At 46.7% G+C, this 25299-nt stretch overlaps 2 protein-coding genes across 3 annotated transcripts in view; both read left to right on the top strand.

The window, feature by feature from the left end:
• Nucleotides 1-3774, top strand: part of LOC116957982 (tripartite motif-containing protein 14-like) — a 41597-nt gene extending 37823 nt beyond the window's left edge. For both annotated transcript variants that reach the window (XM_076058149.1, XM_076058150.1), the window contains one exon: nucleotides 1382-3774. In XM_076058149.1, the coding sequence (XP_075914264.1) occupies nucleotides 1382-1932 (551 nt within the window). In that variant the 3' untranslated portion in view covers nucleotides 1933-3774. The remainder of the gene's footprint in view (nucleotides 1-1381) is intronic.
• The window catches only part of LOC116957957 (E3 ubiquitin/ISG15 ligase TRIM25-like), a 509595-nt gene that overhangs the window by 197416 nt on the left and 286880 nt on the right, over nucleotides 1-25299 (top strand). The gene's annotated exons all lie outside the window — the stretch shown is intronic.

Here is a 25299-nt window from a genome sequence, read left to right as displayed (position 1 = left end):
GAATAAAATAGTAAAATGAAATAAGACAATAACATTATCACGACGTTTCGGTCACAACACACGTGGCCTTCTTCAGGTGAAGAAACAGGTCTATCCAGGAGACAGAGCTTGAATGGACGCTGTCACGCAAGGACAGTCTTTTTAAGCTGTATGGGCGGAGTTGGATTAGCATGTTACTAGCCCCCACCTCCGGTGCGGATGAGGGAGAGGTGCTGGTAGGCAACAAAACATTCACAAGTGCCGCAAGCCCAGGTGCGCTGCTGTGAATCCAACTATATACCATTCTACTGTATATTCAATATGAAACTACGATGCTATATATTGCCTTATGAGATATATTAAACATTACAATATTTTTTTGTTTGCATTCTGACCACAAGTATTGTGGTTAATGCAGACATGATTCCTTGTAAAAGGTTTAAGTTTGATGTTTTAAGATCTTAATACCTGTTTTTTGCCAGAAAAAAGGGAAAACCTATTCTCATATTTTGGTACTGGCAAAGGAGGTCCCATGGCGTGTATAGATTATTTGGCTGCTATGTTCACATGATAAGCTACTTTGTTGAGCTCTCATTTGTGGCCAGTTCGCTTCTGAAAAATAATATAATAGCTCAGTGAGCTTTACCCGGGAAAATACAAAAACAGCTTAGTTTTGTATTTTTTCTGATTTGCTTACCTTTCTTATACTTTGCAATACTATGTGTTTGTATTGCTTGTTGTTTTAACGTTCTGACCCGCCCTACTGGACATCTTTGAAAAATAGCTTTATATATCCTAGTATTCCTCCAGTATAAATGAACATTATGATTCTAATAAATGTAAAGGGCCAAATTCATGCGGCTATTTCATATGTGCCAACCCCTTATTAGTGCCGACCTTATTCCAGACCGACTCAGCCCTTATTGGTCACCCTGTGCCGTTATAAATCTCAACATTCATCCTACAAAGTTCCAACACATGGGAGAAACAAAAAAAAGACGAAACATGATTTGCCCATATTCACATGGCTGTACGCCGTATGGACCCGAACACTTAATTTTCCTGTACGAGAATACAGGTAAACCGTGTGGGTTGAAAGGTATGCTATTTTGGCTATCGTTCCATCACTTCAGGTGAAGCCAACAAGAGTGGGAGGTTTACACAAGTAGAGTGTATGGGTAAATACCCTCCCACCCCCTTTCTGTCACGTGGCATTGATTCAACCTATAATAGGGTAACGTTGAGGGAATTGACCTTCCTCAGAGTAAACAGTGAGCAGAGAGACACAACAGACAATACAACACCAGCGTGTGTGTGTACACGCCACGTGCACTGCTCGTGCCACTTCTTCACACGTGTCGCCGTGACCGCTGTGCGTGCATCGGCGCTGTCCTCACCACAGATGGACGCTCACCGACTCTGGACACAAACTCAGCCTACGACCACCTCCAGATTTCCTCGGATCTCAGGACGGCGTCGTGGAGCGATGTCCCCCAGGGTCGCTCCCATAACCCACACCGCTTTGAGTACCGGTCACAAGTGCTGTGCTCTGAGAGCTTCTCGTCGGGTCAGCACTACTGGGAGGTGGATGTGGGGAACGTGTGGCGGTGTCGGGTTGGAGTCGCGTACGGGACGATCCCACGGAAAGGGAGTGGTGCTGAGTGCGGCCTGGGAGGGAGTGACGTTTCCTGGTGTCTACAGAAACGTGGCGACAGCTTCTCAGTGCTGCATGGCAGGGTAGTGACGTCACTGTCGGTGCTGCAGCCTCCGCAGAGAGTCGGGGTCCACCTGGACTGGGACGCGGGGCTGCTGTCGTTTTACAGCGCCAACTCCATTGCGTTGTTGAACTCGTTTCACCAAACATTCGCTCAGCCCCTGCATCCTGGGCTGGGAATGTGGTGGGATGGTGTTGGTTCATCAGTGACGATTTCTAATCTAAGGGGTGCGTCCTGATAGAGGTGAACGTGAACAGCGTAGAAGGCAGACACCACTACGCACGGCGCTCGCCACCCTCGTCACCGTCGGTGGCTAGGGGCTGCGTGGCTCTCCATCACAAGGGGGGGAAGCTGAGCATAAACAATCCTCACAACTTTCTTAGGGGGGCGGGGCGGGGTGGAGTGATCAAATAAGTGCCGCTCTTGTGGGGGCTACCGTCCCCCACCATCACCGAATTGTCCGGGCCGTTGGCTCCCGACTCCCCCGCTACATTTATCCCACTACCGCCGGGCTGCTCTGTGGTGTTCGGGCTAGCGACCTCCACTGCCTCGCCCTCCTGTGCTGCTGACCGCGTCAGCATGTTTCAACTGATGGGTAGGGCGCGGCGCTTTACGCTTGCGGCGCGCTGCGTGGTTTGGAGGCGGCATGCCGCGGTGAGCGCGCTTGCCAGCAAAAACTCCGTCCCGCCCATAAACAAACAGGTGCGGCGCGTGTTTCCCTCCCACCCACGCTCCACGTGCTCCGGTAATAACAAACACGCCTCTACCCTCTGCCCAGCCCCGTACACCAATCGCACGCGAGGGGGTTGGAGCTGAGGGATGGGCGGGCGGGACGTTTGCCGTGCACGCGCCGCTGATTGGGGAGGGTCGCTCAGCTCTGAGTTAAAGGGCCCATTCAAACAGTCGCGCGAATATGTGCGTGCTCCGCGCTTAGCTCGCTACTTCGCGATTAGACAATCATGCGGGCGTGCGACTGCAACACAGCCACACAGGTACGCGAGCGCTACACGATATTGTAAACAACCGTGCGGGTACGTAAACACCAAACACTTCGTCTCGTGGTGAACAGCTGCGCATACACATAGACCCCCAGCACACACTACCCTCCGCTTCATGCTCCCAAAAGACCACACAACACAGTTTTATCCCCCCACTAGCGAATTTTATTTACCTGAGCAACCCGCTTAAACTATGCGTAAGTGTGTGCGTCAGTGGCTGACAGCCTACTATCCCGGGGATTTTAGGCTGAACCTACTCTGCCTATCGCTCCGCTCTCTACTCTCGATTAACTCACTCCGGACTCACTTCTCTCACACACGCTTACTTCCCCTCTGCTGCGCTGAACGTTGTAGAAGGAGATGGTAGGTCGGCCTCGTCGAGAGTGGAGCCTGGCTGCATTGGAGTTCGTCACACGGACGTCCCGAACGGTTGACTCTGTTGCGCCGTAGACCGCGAAGATTTTGAAGAAGACTCCCCTTTGCTGCGCTAAGCCTCCGTCTTTTATCCACCCGATCGCAAAGCTTTTCGTCTTTCCCCCGTGCTCTTTGCCCAATCGGAGGCCGAGTTATTTTCGTCCTTTTCACATTTAGGTCTATTAGCTTACCTATAACAAAAGGCACTCAGATGCTTCTGCACCCGAGCTGCCCTGCCCAATCGGAGGCTGAGTTATTTTTATCTCATTGTCATTGAGTCCCTAATCCCGTCTATAATAAAGGCACGCCGTGGTTCTCACACCCCAGGTGGCCCTGTCCATTCAGGTGTCGGAATGTGGCTGTCGCATTGTTATTGGGTGGCCCTAATGCTACCTATGACAAAGGCGTACCGCCGTTCTCACGCTCCGTGCTATGTGTGCGTAATTGCATCCGCGGCGGCCATGTGGCCTCCGCTGTGACCATGTAACTTTGATATCAGGTCATGGCGCTGCGGTGCGCGTCAGCTACGGGGGGAGATCGCCCAAATTCCCGGCCGTAAGAAACCATGAAACTTAATCCCATTAGTGGCTTCTGGAAAAAAACCTATCGGCCAGGTGATCTCCCCTTCCGGCTCTACGTGAGGTGTGTGTGCGTTCGTGCGGGGGGGGGGGGGGGAAGCGAGGCGCGCCACGTCGGCGTTGTCACCCTCCGTTGGTGGTGTCGCGGCGGTGGGCACGGTCCCTGACGGAGCTGCTCCGCCGTAGTGGCACCACACTCTGCGTGTGTATGTGTGAAGCCAACGTGGATGTATTCACCCTGCCAGAGGAGTGTGACTGTAGTGTAGGGTGCAGTGATTAGCAATGGTGAACTGGGATGTGTTTATGCACCAGTAGTGTCATGGGTTGTGGGAGAGATACAACAATAATAATATTAATTAAAAAGTATAAATGTACACTTACGACAGTGGCATCGTAACGCTTATATCGTCGATTCTACAATAAAAATACAGAACACAAACAACAACAACGTGGTTAAATTTCGATTTTTTTAAATAATGTTTATTTTTATTATTTTATTATTTCCCTTCTACATGACTTTACCGAAAGAACCAAGAAGAAGAACAATGTGGTTGTGTACAGCATATTTCGTGCTTACTGCATCCCGCAACGCTGTTCATTAATTAAACAGGAGGACCAAATCCTTTACACAGCCACTTCCAAGCAAATTAAATCTCCAAATTAATAAGCAAATAAAGAGATGGCGCCAAACACAAAAGGCGCCAACAATGTCCGAGCTGTTCAAGTTGTATGCTGCGTCATGGACGTGGTGACATCACCACACATGCTCCCCCCACACCCTCCCCTCACCACCGCACCATCTGTGAACACAAAGAGCTCATCGGATTCCTCCTGGTCTACAAACAGATTCTGATATTCTGGATTCCCACCACTGGGGGAGTCCCGCGTTGGCGACAACAAAAACAAACAGAGGCACTGAGGGGCAGCCTGCAGCCTCGCTGTGACCCAGCACTGTGGGGGGGGGGGGGGGGGGGTTGATGGATCACCACTGAAGCTGCTGGGAACTCCCCGCGAGGGCAAGTCAACGAGTCGCCACGTGGCCCTGATGCTCACCAGGAGAAGGCGGTAGAGCTGCAACAACAACCACCACCACAACCATCACAACAACCACCACCACCACACATAAACATCTCCCAGTGACAGATATTGGGGACTACATATAAAATTCTGCCCCAGGCATTTTGTAAACACGCCGGACCCAAATTCGGGCTATCGTCAATAATAATTATGTATACAGAGTGCTTCAATGATTATATATAACTAGCAGGAAGTACCCGGCGTTGCCCGGGCAAAAAAGACACACATCGACTTACAATATCAACCGCCATTCGCCACTAAGTGGCGGTGACGTCACCATGACGCTTGTGCCAGGCTATGTGCACCTTGAGGCCACATGAATTGTCGAACGCCCGCTGGCAGGAGGTCACGGGCAGACCCAGTTGCCACGGGTCGGCTGACTGAGATGACTGACTGATGCACCACCTGTGCCCCCTACTGTGCCAACTTGATGTGCTTTAGCCACCGGCGCTCTGCTTGTTGCTGTGAGCGTCGCTCCTCCGCCCTCCGTTGTTGTTGGAGGGCGACTGCCTCCAGCTGCCCAGCAGCGTCCTTCACGAGCCTCCTCCACAGAGTCGGATCTTGACACCGCTGGTACCAGTCATCGGGAAGTCCACTCAGCTCCACATCCTCCTGTACCACGTCACTCCATCTCTTCTCTAGCCCGTGCCGCGCCCGTTTAGCCCCCTCTATCCAGCCGAACAAAAGCTGTTTAGGCATGCGGTGACTGGGCATGCGGGCTACGTGACCCAGCCAATGCAGCCTTGCCTGCCGGAGGAGCTCACCGATGGGACTTTGCCCAGACCTTTCTAGGATATGTGAGCTCCTCACACAATCTAGCCTGGTTAAACCCAGGATGGATCGTAGACAGGCCAGCCTAAAAGTTTCAAATCTGCGAAGATGCTCCATTAGGGGAGTCCATGTTTCGCAAGCATAGAGAAGGGATGGAATGACCATGGCTGGGAAGACTTGAAGCTTTGTGCGGAGAGACAGACCAGGTAGCTTCCACTCGGCGTTACGCAACTGATTAAAAGATAATGCTGCTCGACTGATTCTGAGTGAAACCTGTGCTGTCAAACCGGAGCCAGTCATGAGCACACTGCCCAGGTATGGGAAACTCTCCACTCTCTCCACAACTGCCCCATCACCGATTGGGAGTTGTGTGGGTGGGTTCCCCGATGGTACAAAATACACAGGCAGGTGCTTAGTTTTGGTGGGGCTGATGGTAAGGTCCCACCTATTAGTGGCACGCTCCAGGTTCAGAAGCAGCACCTCCAACTCCTCCTCTGAGTGTGCGGCAATTACCAGATCATCGGCATACGTAACATGGTTGACCAATAGGGAGCCATCCCGTGACCACACCCGGGCATCGATCAGCCTCCCATTGTATCTGTACCAGATGTAAATTCCTCTGATACAGCCATCAAAGGCTTCACGGACTGCGTGATCGAAAAAGATGCAAAATAATGTGGAAGCCAGAGGACATCCCTGTCGCACCCCAAGGTGAACAGGGAAAGATTCCGACTAACAGCCACGTCGTTTTACCCGGGCCCGCTCACCATCATGAAGGTCCTTAATGATCATGAGCAAAGGGTCAGGGACTCCGAAAGCACGAAGAACAACCCAGAGCCCAGGCCTACTGATGGTATCATAAGCCTTGATCAGGTCAATAAAGCAGAGATGTAGGTCTTGTTGGAATTCTCTACACCTCTGATGTAGAAAACAGACAGAAAATATGGCATCTGTGCAGGACCGCCCTTTCCTAAAACCACATTGAGGCTCCGCAAGCCTCTCCTCAGCGTGCCTGGAAAGGCGATGTTGAATAATCATTGCCAGGACCTTTCCCGGCACACTGAGGAATGAGATGCCCCTGTAGTTGTTACAGTCTGTGCGGTCCCATTCTTAAAGCGGAAAAACGACAAGGGCATCCTTACAATCCTGCAGAACCTGTCCAGTGGTCCAGACAGTTGTTATGATCTCATGTAGGGCAGTCTGTGCACAAACGACACGCCCCCTCAGCATTTGGCTTGGGAGATCATCGCTGCCCGGTGCCTTTCCTGGTCTCAGGTTCTGGATCGCCTTCTGTACTTCCTCAACAGATGGCACCTCAGCCAGCCACTCAAAGGGGGTGACTTCTTCTTCCAATATTTGAGGCACTGCAGCCTCAGGAGGATCATCCCCACTTTGTCCCACGATGCATTCCATGTTGAGGGATTAACCCTCCCCCAGAACTTCACAGAAATGCTTAGCAAATCTGCAAATCTGTTCCTGAGAGTCAGAGATTGGATCACCATTTTTTCCCCTAATGATGGTAAGAGGTGTGGCGCTACAGGTTACTTTTTTCATGGAGTTAAATAGGGATTTGTGATCATGGGCCATTGAGGCAGGCTCCATCTCCTCAGCAACCCGCAACCACCACCCATCCTTGCAGCGCCTCACGGCTCTCCGAACCTCCGAGCAAAGGCTGTGGTAAGGATCCTAATTCTCTGACGTGGGATGCTATAGACGATTAAAGTGGGCCTGTCGCTTTTTCTAAACCATCCTGAACACCTCCTTTGTCAGCTAGGGTCTCTGCGGAGGTCTGGACTGCATACCCAAAGCAGCCATTGCAGCTGCATGAGCCAAAGTCCTAAACCTCACCCATTTACCCTCGACATCAAGATGAGTGGGGGACGATGCCAACCCCAGCCGTAAGCGATGATGACATTCTCTCTTGCAACTTTCATCAGCTAGCTGAGACCAGGCTACTTTAGGTTGGAATGGGGTCCTGGGTGTAACCCACCACCGGAGTGGAAGAATGGCAGGCGCATCTTACAGATGACAAGTCGATGGTCAGAGGGCAGATCAGCTCCACGGTAGGTCCTGGTGTCAAGGACATGGGCTCTCATCCACTGTCCCGTCATTATGTAGTCCAGCAGATGTTCTTGCTTGGACCCGGCATGCATCCATGATGTTGTGTGGATGCGCCGATGCCGGAACAGCATGTAGTTTACATGTTCTACTCAGGATTGATCAAGTCTGGTGGTGATTAATAACCTCAGCTTGTAAATTGCGCAAGAAGAGATGTAAATGTAGGATACTGAAAAACTATAAGAAGAAGTGGTCCTGTCAGAGGTGGAAATATGTTTCGTTAATTTATTTACCATTTAAAACAATTAAAACCATTTGAAACTTGTATCTGAAAAACAGGAATATCGTTTAAAAGTACTGTTCTGACTCTGATGTACATGATATGAGCGTATCCATTTAGACTGTGAACCTTGGCTCATAAATCCAGTCGAAACGTAGGGCCATCATCCGGTATTCTACACATTTATTGGGCGCGATCTTCACCACAGTGGAGTTGTGAAGGATCTATCACAGGGAAAAATGTTTAATACCAACAAAATTCAACAGTCATTAGACTGGACAAAAAACAAAAATGCTATAAAAAAACAGGTACACTTATCTTAAGCACGCTCCAGCCAAAATTCTTCACTGTACCAGTGTACAGTAAAGACTGAGCTAATTATCACTGCCCATGCGTTATAACAAAGGGATTATGATAGAGGCAGACTTCATCGTCCTCGCTTCAGAGAGCCTTGGACTCATCCTTAAAGATAATGAAAGGGAATTATTTCATACACGTTTGCCATCAGTTTTCAATTTTAAATTAGCTGGTCATTACATGGAATTTACAAGTACACTTATTTCATCTACAATAGTAATAACAATTACAACTATTGTGTCTCCAGGGCTACAAGTTGACTGTATAAATGCTTAAGTTCGTTCATAGCTTAAAAAAACGTTTCGACTACCTCATCAAGAAGCTGGGCCCCTCACTCTGCCTAGTTATGTTACTGGGGGCACAACCTGAATAGAAAATTCAAACCCGCTTGACTGTGCAAACTCTTGTAAATGACCGTGTCTGTAATACCTGTGATTTTTAATTTACTAATATTCAATTTATCTTGTTTTTGGATCAAGAAAAGAGGGCTTTTACTGAAGGTAAGTTCTGTACAAAACTATTTTCTTCAAGAGCATTAAAATGTCATCACTCATTTATAAATCTTGGAACTGAGAGGGTGAAACTTTTTTCGTAACTCAGAGGCTCCTTTAGCAATGCTTGCTGTGCATGAACAGTGCTTTAACTTTGAAATGCGACATTTCCATTTTACATATTTTAAAGGTAAATAAATATTCATACAGTAGCTATTCGGTAACCTGAATATTTCAATATATGATTACATTTCAACGACACATTAAACCAACACTGAAATTCAACTACTCTCTGCTAATAATTAAAAACGCTCAATGTTTAATTCCATAACAATTTGTAACACGTATCTGTGCTCGGAAGTATGTTATTCTCCAAATAAGTGTGTGTACCTGGCTGCAGCATCGATCAGAAATGCAGACGATATTAAATAAATTGGAATAAAAACTAGAAAGCTAATGAATATGGCTATGTGCGTGCTTGGAGTTACATGAAACCACGTAGAAACGTGTAGATTAGAGAGCATACTCAGGTGAAAGACGCCTCGATTAAAACTTTATGCAGGACTCGTCACGAGAAGAGATGACGATGTAATGGCAGCCAGAGCAGAGATGATTTGCCCGTAAACAGCAGTGCGTGGGTTTGATCCAGATGCCGACCCTGACGCCTGTATACAGTGAGGGAAAAAAATATGTTATCCCCTGCTGATTTTGTACGTTTGCCTACTGACAAAGAAATGATCAGTCTATAATTTTAATGGTGGCTTTATTTGAACAGTGAGAGACAGAATAAAAACAAAAAAATCCAGAAAAACGCATGTCAAAAATATAATACATTTATTTGCATTTGAATGAGGGAAGAAAGTATTTGACCCCTGTTGTATATGTGGGTGTGTGAAAATTTATGAAAATAATGAAAATTGAATGAAATTTGAAGTTTGCATAATTAATCCGAAATCATGTAAATTAGTATAAATATGCGTATAAATTATGCTAATTCGAGAGGTAATCGTATTAATTTATACGAGTGGTGTGGTTATGTTAATGATAGCCTTTATGATAATCAGGCCCCCCCGCGTTGACGCGGTGGGGTTATCAATCAGGATAATGCAATCAATCGTACGAAGTTATGCTAGTTTCAATTCGGCCTCGTTGTCTAACTTCGTATTATCGATCAGCATAATACAATTATTCTCGCTTTAACACTCCCCGAGTGTGTATTAGTGTTCATATTTTAGGTCCCCGCTTCATATCACTCTCGCTATAACATTTACTTGAGTATGGTTTAAAGTATTTATGTGTTGTCCCCGAGTTCATATCTCATCACAGGATGCATAAATTTCAGGAAAGAATCACACGACCACTTCTGTATTAATAAAAAAATTTCTAATTAAACCTTAACTATAATAGTATGTGAACTCTCAATCTCGTAACTTCAACACGGTATCCACAGGGTATCAATACAGTATCATCAACGACTCTACGATTTCATTTTTACAACGGCACATGGATCCCGCATGAAGCGATTGTTGTTAGTATGAGAGAGAGAGAGTAATTGAAACATGCCAATGCTATGCTAAACAAAAACCTTAACTTTATAATAAATGATTATACTTGAATTGTTCAAGCAGTATTGCACTCGTTATTGATCATATGCAACCCTTATGACGTTGTTAGCACACTGGGTCACGGAACAGTTGAGTATTCTGTAGAGTACGCGAGTACGTGCGGTGTTTATGAACGAAATGTACTTTAAAGATTATACGGCGATAAGAAAAACAATCAAAAACAGTTATTATTCTTATAGGCACAAATCTCAACAGACACATCGGCATATTATCTGACGACAGAATGGCTTGGAGTAAGGGCATGCAATGGTGTGCTCCTTTTCCCCGAAGATCTTTACCTGATACCAAGTTTTAATTAATTGTGGACCAGATCGCCTGGTAAGGATCTGGTGGGACACACCATTCCCCACGTGAGCGTGGCTCTGCGGAAGAAGGTGTCAAGAATCAATTCGTATTGATGGATCTGTTGGGAATTTATGCAATTAATTGTACAGCCCACTAAATATTAAAGAGGAAAATTATGAATATACTCATAACGACGGATGGTTATCACTCGGTCTCGTTGTGATGCCTTCACAGCCACTGATGGCCAATGGACTTGAGTGTTGACTTCTGGTTAAGGATCCGTGTATGTTTGAGTGACATGAATTGTTTTGAATAGTCAGTGTTCGGAGTCGATCCTTAGTCAAACAGACGCCTGGTTGTCGTGTGCTGAGGGGGCGGTGCGTGTTATAAGTATCAGTCGATTCTGCGGTCACTGTGGTGAACGGGTTCGGATGACGTTGATACGCTGCTGCAGTTCAGAACACGGTCGGTAGATGGCGCCCACAGCTCGCTCGCAGCATGCACGATGATTGAGTGTTGACCCGGGTGCGCACTCGGCTGGCGATGCACGGTGTGCACGTAGCCTCGTCGCGAAACAGCGACCCTCACCACCCCGGCGGCAGCAGAGACCTCCGCGTCGGCAGAGGCTGACCCACGATAGTGTAGCGGTTAGCGCGCTGCGCTATGAACCTGGCGACCCGGGTTCGATTCCCGCTCACGGCCAACACCAGTGACGATTATCTGAACCGGTCCCGGGCCTCCCCTAGGTCGACTCAGCCTCAAATGAGTACCTGGTGCGGTGTGTAAACATTGCCACTAGGGAGACAAAGGCGGTCGGGCGTGGTGCTGGCCACCCACCCCCTCGTGTACCGTTCCGGCCTTCATAGGTGCTCGCTAACAGCACTTGCCCCTACAGTCTGTTAAGGCTATATGGGGGATCTTTGTCTTTGATCTTTGTCAGTGTGTGTTCTTGTGTACATCACCTACGGTATATTCCGTTGTCACCCTCCTTCCATAAAACCCACAAGTAAAACAATCAAATGTTATAAATTGTCTCGAAGGCACCTCTCTGTCTGGGTACACAACCTGGAGGGAGGGGCGATATTCCCTCCGACTTTCACCGACGCACCAAGAAACGGTTAAGGTTTTTAAAGTTAACATTTATCCCTCACAGTTTCACAGTTATGCTCTGTATGTAACCCAAGGTCTGGGTTAGCTTCCGTTGTGGTATTGTACTTAATGTCAAGGGAAGGTTTTTCCCCCGAGCGTATACCCACTCCTACCCCGCGCTGCGGGGATACAAAGATGGCCGGAATCTCCCTTTCTTTCCAACCTTGGGTTTAACACCGCCCAAGTCATTATGCAGTTTATGTTTTGTGTAATCCTCGGTGAATGGTGCCAATACGAATGTTAAGTAGGAAATAATGCACTGTGAATTTTATTAGCCTGGTATTTTCGCTGAAATGCGTTGACACTCTAAGGTCCCGCCCTTATTCCCTTTTCAGTCTCTCTACACTCTTTGGCCCTCACTCTCTCTAACGCGTGGTGACCGCTGTTTTCGCTGACGCCGCTAATTCAAGGCCTCATTAATTTCCGTCACTCCGTGTAGGTAAGGGCGGTTTAGCCCTGGAGTCAGTTCTGGTTTTCGTCTGCCTCTCAGCACTTGGTCTGTGACCTCTGACCCCGGGATTTATCTAATTTGTCCTGTCTAGCCCCGGCTTGCTGTTGTTAGGTTGGTTGGTTGTTCCTGGCTTTTTGCCTACGTTTGCAGTTTGCTGCACTTATTTTCCTTTCTTCTCCAACCTTATATCCACTCTGCTCATTATTCGCTCATGTCTGGGTTAGAACATTCATGTTGACTTCGGAAAACCTGATTGTTATAGGCTTTGGGTCAAGTCGTATAAAAATTATTAAAATATTAAAATAGATTTAATATTAAACCAATAGACGGTTGATGGTTACATTGACGTAGCTATTGGCAAGGTTCAATTGAAGTGGGTGTGAAGATCAATAACTTTAGCCTACCCTGTCATTAAATTCCGACTTTAAGTTACTTTAATAGTAATGTAGAACCAATCAGCTTTTTGACTTAACTATATCTAGGCTAACGCAAACTCCCAGTGACCCTGGCTTGGTGTGTTTACGTCAGCCCCTTGCAATCCGCTGTGCTCTGCTCTATATCTGCTCCCTCTGACCCTGGGAGGGCTCTTAATGTCAAAATCGTGTTAGTGGGTCATGGTAAAGATAACCTCCACATGCCATGCGGAGGCCTGGTTTGGTGTTTTTATTCATTATTATAAAAAAAACCCAATAGAAACATGTATCTATATGTATCGGAAAATTACCTGTTAACATTAAGATGGAAAAGGGGCCTAGATACAACAGCAGAGAACTCGTCAGCTCCACCCCGTTGGTCGGCATTGAGCGTGGTGGTGGTTGTAGTGGTGTTAGTGATGGTGGTGGTAGTGTGCACCCTGAGGCCACTTCATGTGGCCTCAGGGTGCACATAGCCTGGCACAAGCGTCGTGGTGACATCACCGCCACTTAGTGGTGATTGGCGGTTGTTGTTGGTAGTAGTGGTGGTGGTCTGTGGCCGTGAGTGTCGATGCGGTGTCTCTTGGCCAGCGGTGACGGTGCAAGAAGTTCATTTTCAGCGTGGGCCCAGTTTTGGTGGGGAGGAGGGGGGGGGGGCACGGGGAGACAACGCCCCCCCTGAAACAACTGGACACCTTTATTAATTTATTTTCATGACTAACAATACAAATAAATAAAGTGCACCCGCGATTCCTAATGTGAGGTACAAATATAGAAGTCAAACTCCGCCAACGATTTTAAGTCTTCAATGTTGCCTCATTCGCCAAAAGTATAAATACAAAATGGCGTCGGGGGCTCCATTAAGTTTTATTTATTTATTTACAAATAACGGCGTTGATAATGTGCATATAGCAATCGGACGGCGGTTACAACCTTTCGAATGGTAAAAAATAAAATATAGAGGTTGTTATTCATGTAGCTTGTTGAATATGAAGTCAATTACATTTTTTAAGTGTTAATGGTTAAAATTAACAAAATATCTGCCTTCGGGTTGAGCGTTTGTCGCGAGCCGAGTTGGTTCTGAGTCTTGGTCGAGATGACTGCAGTGGCTGATTCAGATAGGAGAAGCATTTATGTTTTATTTATTCGTGATTAGTACGGTATTATCTGCCTCAATATGATGAGATATGAAGATGTATTTATTAGCACACCTAAATATTGTTTCATTTCCGTATAATAGCGGTTTTGAATAGGAAACGTAGGCTAACTATATATTTGAGGATTGTTTTAAGTACGTATTCTATTCAGTGCTGGCTCAATAGGCCATGGGGAGAGGTGGGGTTGAGCAGAGTGGTAGATTGTGGCATGCGGGATGATGCAAACTAAAACTATTTTTATTTTGCTAGGCAAGGCTCACTGAGAGAAGTCGCTATTTTTCACATGTGACCTGGTTATCACAAATAACAGCTCAACGGAGTGGCTTTTCAAATGGATATTTGTAGCAGCAGCCAAATCATCTGAATGCAAATTGATTCTAAATGCGGAGGGAAAAACGGAGGACCCAGAGAGAAATCTACGAGACAACGGGAAGAGAGACGCGATAACTGAAAATATACAGCAGGCGTTACAGTCGCGATCGAACCCATAGCCTCCTGTATACCAGGCGAGGTAATTAATATCTCTCCAATGCAGTGACTCTTGGAAACATGCAGCGATACAAGGGTTACCCAGAAGTAATTTATTTGTTTTTGTTTAGAGTGCAAAATTGAATGATAACTCGTGCTTAAACTATTTTCACTGTAGATATTCAAGAGATAAGTAGCTGAACTTTGCTGAGCCTTGTGACAGTATTTCCTGAATTATTCCACTTCGAGTTGGTCTCCAAAGATCGCAGGTACATTAAGCTTTAAGCTGGCTGTCAGTCCTAAACGTGAAACAAACTTCCTGTATAACTTGTAGGTTTAGATTTTTTTAATGATACTACATTGGGAGTTGTGTACAAGATAACAAACTCTAAAAAAATTGCTCAAAAACAGCCAGATAATAGAAAACGCAATGGCTCTTCTTGAGAGCATATATCAAATGGATATAAAAAGAATGTCAATTGCTATAAACGTCGCGTTTTATGTGTATGAATGCATTTTCTTTAATGGTGGTGTTATTTACGAATGTGTTTAGTTGTTTTGAAAAACTATGAAGATTATTAAAAATCGTAATGTTCTTACAATTCGTAATAATCTTCACGTGCACAGACTGAAGATGCTTCACCACCATTTTGATCAGCGTCACTCGGTGGAGCCCACCTGAGTGGAAGCCATTTTAGTGGAGGTGGGGGGTTTGATGGATCACGAATATTTGTGAAAATCAAAAATATCTGAGGCTGCAAAGTAGCCAGATGTTGCACATGAAGCAGGTTCGTTAAACCTTTTGTGTTGCCCTATATGTGCCTTGCCTCTGTCAGTTCTGTTTCAGTTGGCTAGGCTGGTCGTTGATGTTAGTTAAAGACGGTAGAGCAGAATAATCCAATGTTTTACTGCAACATGAACCTCTGTCTATTGATCCCACGTCTACCACCAACCCGCACTGGTCGGAGTGGTGAAGTATGGCCAAACAACCCCCATGATCCGCACGGCCTGTGGACACTAAATTATTTATTCTGAGTAACTGCGAGCATTGAAATGGGTGGCTCGTAGATGAATAGCTCCGTCCATAGCATAAATACCCAACTTTACTGATCTCTCTCGACATTTTATCCCTTTAAACTCCACCAGCTAAAGCCTTTGGTTATTTTGTTGTCATTCATTAACGTCTCTACAGACTTTCCAACCACCCTGTTTTTGCCCTCCAACAATCTACTAGACTGTACCTGCATAGCACGAGCTGTGGCGATGTGTGCCTGAAATCCAGCAATGGATTCCATTGAGGGAGGGATACCCTGTAAGTCAGGTGGCACACTCCCTTCCCCTGGTCACTGAGTTCACCATACCCTGGCTTGTCAGCAGATGGCAGTACAGCAAGAGGATTCATCTTCACCTGCTACATCACGTTAAATTTGTCTGGGTACAAGGGTTGCCTCCCGCAAGTACAATCACTAATTAATGGAGTTGGACAAATATCACCATTTAGATCGGGGCGAGCTACAAATTTCGAACTAAACATGGAATGGGTGTGTGCGTTCATGCTTTTGCAAACAGAGACATACAAGGACATATCCACCAGTGCATAGATTTACAAAGACAATGATCCCCCATGCAATCTTCATCGACAGGTGAGGCTATTGTTGTGAACGAGCACATTAAAAGGCTATGGGGGATATGAGGAACACGCAATGCCAGGCCAGGTTTATCTCACCAGTGTGGATGTTTTACACATCGCATGAGGCACTCATTTAAGAGATAATCACCACTGATCTTAGCGCACAATGCCACCCATCCCACCCACCAACCCACACTACAGTCAATCAAGACTAAGACAAAGGTCCCCTCATAGCATTAACAGACTGTTGGGGCAAGTGGTATTAGAGAGTACCTATGATGACCGGCACAACACACCAGGGGTTGGGTGGCCAGTACCACGCCCGTTGGCTTTTGTCTCCCCAATGATAATGTTTACACACCACAACAGGTCATCATTTGAGGCTGAGTTGACCAAGAGGAAGTTCTGGACCGGTTCAGAAAAGAGCTACTTAGCTCGGTGGACTTTACCTGGTAATATAAAATAGTTTAGTTGATGTATTTTTGATGCCACATGTTGACGGCTGATTGTAAAGATGAATAACAATGGTGCAGCTTCGGAATGAATCACATCCAAGAGAAAGACAACAAAGGAGATGGAGCGATGAAATCAGTTCGTGTAGAGCTGCTCGGTAGATTATGACAATGCAAGTGTTGTGAGATTTGGCCGCAGATTAAAGAGGTCTACATCCAGCAGCAGATTAAGCATGTCTGATGATGAATTTAAACTAAGAGCATACACTCATATTTAATTTATGAAGAGTCTACAGACATGAAATGCCTCAATCGTGGCATGATGCCTCAATCTTCCTTCTATTTCAACGTGGTTATAGAACTGACGTGAAAAATGTCACATGTTAGACTCGTATTGCAAGTGCATGTATGTTCTTAATGAAGATGACTAGACGAGAAAATGATTAAATAGATGCCAACCAACAAGTTTAAATGTTGTATATAGTTAACTGGTTCACAGTGGGTGTCCAATACGTGTACCCTACTGAAATACAGGACTGAGCTAGGCTGAGCTGTTTGTGAGGGTTACAAGATAAGTACTCTTGTTGATTAAGGAAAAAACCGCAAAGTTAACTATTACACAAGACTGTAAATGTTCGTCATTTATTGTTGATGTAAAACCCCAAATGAACTCAATCAACCTCCTCCATTTTTGTTTGATCAGGGAGGACTTTGAATTTTGCCCCTCCAGAGTTATTGCTTGCTGGCGACATCGCGTACTGCAAACCCTTGCCTATTGAGAAGGTTACGTTCTTTAAAAAAAAATATCTGCCATTGGCAAATCTGCGATAGGCAAACTGAACGACAATGGGAACACTCGAGTTTGGTTCGTGGTTCGTAATACGATACCCCTCTCATTTCCTTTCATGAGATAAACCCAGACATTAAACATTAAGTATTTTCAATGTAAACTATGAATAATATTTTCTCGTATTAAATATATATTGTATGGTAAATGTATAGAGTGAAAGAAAAAGAAAGAATATAGCGTTTACATTAGTGTACATGAATACAGTACTGTACACTAGAGAAAGAACAATCGTGGGCAGCTGAACCTCCATCACCTCCACGCTGTGGGCCGGGAACACCGCGTGGCCTGAGAGCCGTGATGGGTCTCTGCAAATTCTCATGACATGGCTATCACTCATTCCCCCATTCATTCAATCAATTCATCATAATTTACTGTCATTAATTTGGCTTTCACTAAATTCTCGCATCAAAGATTTGACCATTGATTTAATTTACCTCATCCACAACATTACATTCATTATGTACCAATGTTAGCTCTCAATAAAACACATTGGTTAAGGTGCTAAATAAATTGCGTTAAAATAAGATAGAAATATGTAAAAGCAACGTCAAAGACAGAGCAGAACGAAGTGCTGCATGGCGCCACGCTATCAATAACAAGAAAATATGCAAACTATACTATGAACCACACTCGCTTGCAAATCAACAGAACCAACCCAGCTAAAATATGTGTGTATATATATAACCTTATCAGTAGCAATACAATAATAATATAGTCTGATATTTACACGAAGCAAAACCATTAAGAAGAAAGCACCAACTGACCAATTTGCAGTGGGCGTCCATTTAAATGAAATACTTAACCAACATATCAAAAGTCGTCAGAGCCAGAATTGTAAATCCATGGAAATGACCGATTTAGACCAAAATGCCCATTCGCTGGCAGTTCATGATGTCACAGTGGTGTAATTAAACGGCAGTCACCTGAAACAGGCCACTCAATTTCCAAAAGAACTGTAGCTGCAGAAGTTCTACATAGTTTGGGAGAAGCACGTTGTATATTGGTGTTAGCTGACTAGATTTTTTGGCCAGCTGGCTAGTATTGGACAAAACGTCTCTGAGTCTCTATGTATTGCTATGAGTTTATATGTATCTCTATGAGTATGTATTTCTATCTTTGTGTATCCCTATGAGTCTCTATATACCTCTATTAGTATCTATGAATCTATATGAGTCTCTATATTTTTCTCTCTATGCATCTTATGCATCTCTATGAGTCATTATGTTCGTTAGCTTTTTAATTTTGTGGAGCCAGCTGGCCAGGATTGGGCAATACCTAGCCCACTTTTCACCCAGGCAACTGCACATCTGCAAATACTAAATGTTTCTCACGGAATATTAAATCTAATATTTAAATATTTATGAATCACATTTAAGAGACAAACAACATCCCATATGCAATATTAAAAAGAAGAATGAAAACAACATGATTGGTCAAACATTTGATAATTTCATTGGCCACATATCAATATAATTTTTGCAAACATAGCAATCTTGCCGGGTAGTGGAAATGCTGGTTGAGCCGTGGGCGTTATGAGATCCTCTTCGCTCTGGAACAACTTACATATACATATCAATAGTACACCTACGAATAATAAATTGAAGACTGAATCGAAGACGTTATTTTAAGATTGCATATGAAAAACTCAAATGATGTGGCCAAAAAAACAGTCGTCTCAAAAAGTTGTCTGTTTGTTAATTTACTTTGTTGTTGCAAACTTTATACACGATTGTGTTGAACATCGTATACCTTATCTTATCACTTCCTTACTCGGCAAACATATCATCTACCTGTTTGTGCTGCTAACTTGAGATTTATTTCATGGGAGGCGCAGTATTAGAGACATAGAGAAGCATGCAAAGTACTACACACGAAGATACAGCCTGGAGACACACAGAAGCATGTACGGTACTGCACATAGACACACACTGGAGTCACACACAGAAGCATGTTCAGTATATAAGGAACCATGGGTAGAGAGTGAGAGACACGCAAACTCCAAATAGACAACAGGCGTCAGGGTCAGGATCGATCCCACGACCTCCTTTATATCAGGCGAGGTAGTTAACATCTCCCAGCCACCGTGTTAGTTGATGACATCGCGTACGCTGCTGCTTTCATCCTTGCGTTGTGTGATGATGGCGGTGTGCTCAGTTGTCGCACAGATCCCGCATCAGGTGGTGGAGGGCACGCAACCAAAAATTTGCCCGCCCGTGCCGATGTCGCCCAGGAAGGAAAACCGGTCTGCGAATTGCGATGCTGGCCGCGAAAGAACTCCATGACAGACAGACGGATAAACCGAGGGAGGGGGCACCATGGCGAAAATTGCCCAGAAAGCACCTGGGCTCTCTTCAGATCCCAGGTAGCTAAGCAGGATTTTCAGCCTGGATAAGTACAAACAAATAAATCCGAGTGGGACATCAAGGCATTGACGATGGGTTCAGGTTGGGGTTGTGGTTGGGTTCGGGTTGGGGTTAGAGGAGCGAGAGAGGAGGGGGAGGAGGAGGTAAGATGAGGTAGGTGGAGGCCTTTTGGGTGCTATAGTCTGTACGGGGACCACATTCTGGGCAGCAGAGGATAGTGTGGCAAACTCCATTGCTGTGCTGTATGCCTACGCTCCGTATATCCTAACCAGAGTGGTGAAGTATGGTCAAACAACTCCCTCCGCGATCAACACGGCACATGGAAAGGTTGTCCATCCATCCAGCAGTGGATTGGCCAATGGGAACGAATTAACGAAAGGGGGTGAGAGATGTCTCCGTCTAGCATTGGGGGTACAGAGGAATGAATGAATGAATGAGAGGGAGGCATGTCTATCCCTTCGACATGGTGTCCGCTTGTGTGGGCCCTTCTTTGCGTTGACTGGAACATCACTGGAAGAAATACGGGGATCCTGGAGGTAGTATTGTGAAATCTATTTCCTCGGAGCGTTTTTGAGCAACACAGAAGAGCCGCGCTGCTCTTTTAGACGTCCGAATGGATTCCTCGTATCGCAGCAACAATAACGACGCTTCAAGTAAACGTCCCCGTCTCTCGTGCCCCCACAGTCTGCCGAATCGCCTCCGTTCAGGGCGGTAATTTTTGTTGAGTCAAGCGTTGATTTGTTGTTGTTGTGGTACACACCTATGTGAAGAAGGGTGGGGGGGGGGGGTCACCCACCAAGTGCAGCAACCACCCACAGTGTCACGAGTGAGCATTCCCCCCACAGATGATGCTCATCATCGCCGCGCGAGCGGTCAGTGCACGCACGCCGTACCGACGAGCTCGCACCACGGCGAAAACGCTCCACGGTTTTTGTCCACCGACAGACACATCGCTGCCACTCCCACCTCCACCGTCGTCAGCCGGTCCAGGCGGTTTGCTCAAAGCCCGTTTTAACGGTGACCGTTCCCTGCTCCGAGACAAAGAGCAGCCGCGGTGCTTAGGGGATTGTGCCGGCAGTTTCTGCGCTTGCTTGCACAGCGTCACAGCGTCGCTCTCCCCACGCCTGCGTTGCTCCAAACGAACGGCGGTGACGCCGGCCACCCGCAGATTGGTAAACCCCCCGCGGACAACCCCTTGCCACCACCCCCCCAACCACCCCCCCACCACCCCCCACATGCGCATTGCCCGACACGGCAAGGAGAGCACAACGACAGCTGGAAGGAATCAACGAGCGCCATCGCACGGATGACAGCCGCGTCTGCTCTGCTTTGCCTCCGCCCCTCCGCCCGCGCTCGTTACTGATGACAAGCGGCCGTCACGAACGAACCGCATCACCTCGCTGGCGATCTTGTCAGAGAGAAGCATAAACATAAACTATCGTCACGCGACACTCCAGTCGTCTGGTCATCCGGCGGTTGTGGTGGTGTAGGCTTCTGGCTAAAGTGTCGAACAAAGAAGTGTGATCACCGCGTCATGCCGCGCTTTCAGATGTGCTTCCGCGGCTGTCTGGAAAGCTTTTCCCTTTCAATATTAGCAAGCCACTGGAGCTTCATACTTTTAAATCATAACTGGCCCAGGGAGTCGAACTCAAGGTTAGCCAGCGACGGTGGGGTAGGGCACCGCACTAGCCACTGCGCCACCGTTCTATGCCAAGAGTTGTAATGCCGATTATTTACCCAGAATCAAGAGCCTCTAAACTAAAATAAAACTAAACTATCATTTGCACTTTTTACTAGGTATGTCCCACTGAGCAATGCAGCTTTTTTGTCAGAAGTGACCTGGCTATCACGAATGATATCCCCACCAAGTGGCTTATCATCATTGTCACGTGGAAATATATAGCAGCAGCCAAATACTCTAAACGCGTGGTGTTTATTCAAAATGTGGAGGGTAAAACCGGAGGAACCGGAGAAAAATACACGCGATCACGGGGAGAGAGACACGCAAACTACAAATATACAGCAGGCGTCAGGGTCTGGATCGAACCCACGACCTCCTGCATACCAGGCGAGGCAGTCAACATCTCCTCGCCACTGCGGCACTGTGGTGCTCTTCTCAAGTGATAAGCTTCTCGTGGGAATAAGCCGGAAAAACCCGGTGGAAGAGCCAGCATGCCACCCCACGGCCGGGTGACATTCAGGGTCAAGGGTCAACTCCCACCCGTGCCACCTCCTGGACACCTCAGCGGAGTGGAAGCCCACAGCACTTACGTGCCCCGGCAGTTTCCCATCCGAGAATGAAACATGCCCGCTCCTGATTGGCTTTCGAGCTCCCGTGAGACTGGGTGCTTGCAGAGTGATGTGGTGGTGCATGTGGTGGTGCATGTTGTGGTGCATGTGGTGCATATGGTAGTGGTGGTGCATGTGGTGGTGCATGTTGTGGTGCATATGGTGCATATGGTGGTGTTGGTGCATGTGGTGGTGGTCCGTCACAAATACGCTTGTGCCGGAGGCCCCCGGGGACAGGCGTCTATGACGTCTCTTGGCCAAACCCCATTTGGCGGAGCCAGGAGATTGAATATTTACCCTCGGGGCTCCTCCAGAAACAACAAAAAGCAACTATAGATGGCCACGTGGAATTTTCGAATGCTCACTTCGGAGGAGAGTCTGCCACTCCTCTGTCGGGAGTTGGACCGGTACCACCTGGATCTCTGTCGTATTCAGGAGGTCCGGTGGACCGGCTCTGGCTCTTGCCACCATGAGGGGTGGACAGTGCTCTTCTCGGGGCAGGAGACTACCATACACCAGGGAGTGGCTCTTCTTCTGAACAAAATAATGAAGGGAGCGTGGGAGTGCGGTGGTGAGGTGTGGGAAGCTGTAAGTTCAATGCTACTTTATGGCTGACCTTGTGGTTACTTATGCCCCCACCAAAGACGAACATCCGTGGAGGGATGCAGGCAAGGCTGATGAGTTAGATGTCTTCTGTGACCTCCTGTCACAGGTGCCAGCTAAAGTGGCCCCTCGGGATATACTCATCTTGTTTGATGACTTCAATGCCCGAGTTGGTCATGATGCTGGCACTTGGTCTGGGGTGATTGGAAGGCATGGGCCAGATCAGCTCAATAACAACGGTAGGAGGCTGCTAGATTTGTATGCAGCCCATGGGCTTGTAATTACCAACACGCTGTTCCGGCATCCGCGCATCCACACAGCATCATGGATGCATACCAGGTCCAAACAAGAACATCTGCTGTACTACATAATGATGGAACAGCGGATGCGGGCCCATGTCCTTGACACCGGGACCTACCGTGGAGCTGATCTGCCCTCTGACCATAGATTTGTCATCTGTAAGATGCGCCTGCCATTCTTCCACTCCGGTGGTGGGTGTACACACAGGACCCCATTCAAATGTAAGGTGGCCTGATCTCAGCTAGCTGATGAAAGTTGCAAGCAAGAATGTCATCATCGCTTGCAGCTGAGGTAGGTATCGTCCCCCACTCCTCCAGATGTCGAGAGTAAATGGGTGAGATTTAGGACTGTGACTCAGGAAGCTGCAATGGCTGCTTGGGTATGCGGTACAGACCTCCCCAGAGACCCTGGCTGACAGGGAAGGTGTTCTGGATGGCTGGAAAAAAGCGACAGGCCCACTCTAATCGCCTACAGCATCCCACGTCTGAGAATGAAGAGGCTTACCGCAGTTTTCGCTCGGAGGTTCGGAGAGCCATGAGCCAAGGATGGGTGGTGGTCACGGATTGGAGGGGAGATGGAGTCCACCTCAATGGCCAGTGATCACAAATCCCTATTTAAATCCATTAAAAAAGTAACCTCCACGCACCACTGCTATTACCATCATTAGGGGAAAAAATGGTGATCCAATCTCCAACCCCCAGGAACAGGTTTGCAGATTTGCTGAGCATTTCTGTGAAGTTCTGGGGTAGGGGAAATCCCTCGACATGGAAAACATCATGGGACAAAGTGGGGATGACCCTGCTGAGGCTGCTTGGCCTCAAATATTGTGAGTGGCTGGCTGAGGTGCCATCTGTTGAGGAAGTACTAAAGGTGATCCAGTCTCTGAGACCAGGAAATGCATCGGGTAGAAATCATCTCCCGAGCAAAATGCTGAGAGAGGGTGGCATTTGTGCACAAACTGCCCTATATGACATCATAACAACAGTCTGGACCACTGGACGGGTTCCACAGTATTTGAAGGATGCCCTTGTGGTCCCCCTTTTTAAGAAGGGGGACCGCACAGACTGTAACAACTACAGGGGCATCTCACTCCTCAACGTTCCGGGAAAGGTCCTGGCAAGAATTGTTCAACATCACCTTGCCAGGCACGCTGAGGAGAGGCTTGCAGAGCCGCAATGTGGTTTCAGGAAAGGGCGGTCCTGCACAGATGCCATATTTTCTGTCCGTTTGCTACAGTAGAGGTGTAGGAAATTCCAACAAGATCTAAATGTCTGCTTTATTGACATGGTCAAGGTCTATTATACCATCAGTAGGCCTGGGCTCTGGGTTGTTCTTCGTTCTTTCGGAGTCCCTGACCCTCTACTCACGATGATTAAGGACGTTCATTATGGTGAGCGGGCCGGGTAAAACTACTTGGCCCTTTGGATTGCACCCGTTGGGTTGTACTCACGCCTTTGGATTGCACCACTCTTCGATTTTTCATTAACCTGCTAATCTCTCACATTAACATAGCCACTTCCGTGCCCTCGTCTAGGAGGCCGCTTTGGATTGCACCACTCTTCGATTTTACATTAACATGCTAATCTTTCACATTAACATAGCCACTTCCGTGCCCTGGTCGAGGAGGCTGCTCTCCTATCTTAGAGTTACATGCTAATTTGTCACGTTAGCGTCACTAGCCCAAGCCACGTTTTTATTACCCTTGGGGTACACCCATTTCAAACCTTTAAGACTGTCTGCCTCAGCAGCAGATCATGCATTCCCACCTGATGACGGACGCTTGTGATGCGCCCGAAACGTCGTGATTTATTTTATTTTATACCTACGTGACTTTACCGAAAGAACCAAAAAGTATGGATTCCTGCAGTCACGAAAGCTTCAAATCAAGATTGAAAACTTGATTGATTCAATGTTCGATAATATCATAGGCCACGTATCAATGATTGTTTTGCAAACGTGCAATCTTGCGGGGTAGTGGAGAAGTTGGATGAGGCCTGGGCTTTATGAGATACTCTTGGCTCGCATTGGTGAACTTATCGAGGAAGGTTTTATTTCGATTTCACTCACCGTGGCCACACTTATACCAGTTAATAAACTGACCAAATACATCCAAGCCACGTGTTTTGTGCAGTGCAGTTCAGGTTCAGAGTGCAACTCAAGATAACGTCCACGGCATCCTTTATCTACCGTTAACAACTTGCAGGGGTACAAACTTCTGGAACAACTTACCTCTCCATATCAATAGTACATGTACGAATAATAAATTGAAGACGTTATTTTCAGATTGCGTATGAATAACTCAAGTGATGTGGCCAAAAAAACAGTCGTCTCAAATAGTTGCTGTCTGTTTGTTAATTGACTTTGTTGTTGTACACTTTATACACTATTGTGTTGAACATCGTATACCTTAACAAATTACTTCCTTACTCGGCAAATATCTCAACTACCTGTTTATTTAGCTACCTCGAGATGTATTTCATGGGAGGCACAATATTAGAGATAAAGAGAACCATGCGAAGTACTACACACAGCGATACCGCCTGGAA

Source organism: Petromyzon marinus (genome assembly GCF_048934315.1).
Source record: "Petromyzon marinus isolate PM22_M1 ecotype Great Lakes invasive population chromosome 68 unlocalized genomic scaffold, UKy_Petmar_22M1.pri1.0 chr68_unloc.1, whole genome shotgun sequence".
Classification (NCBI taxonomy): domain Eukaryota; kingdom Metazoa; phylum Chordata; class Hyperoartia; order Petromyzontiformes; family Petromyzontidae; genus Petromyzon; species Petromyzon marinus.
The sequence above is the reverse complement of the archived record's forward strand: the minus strand, read 5'-3'. Positions and strand labels throughout refer to the sequence as shown.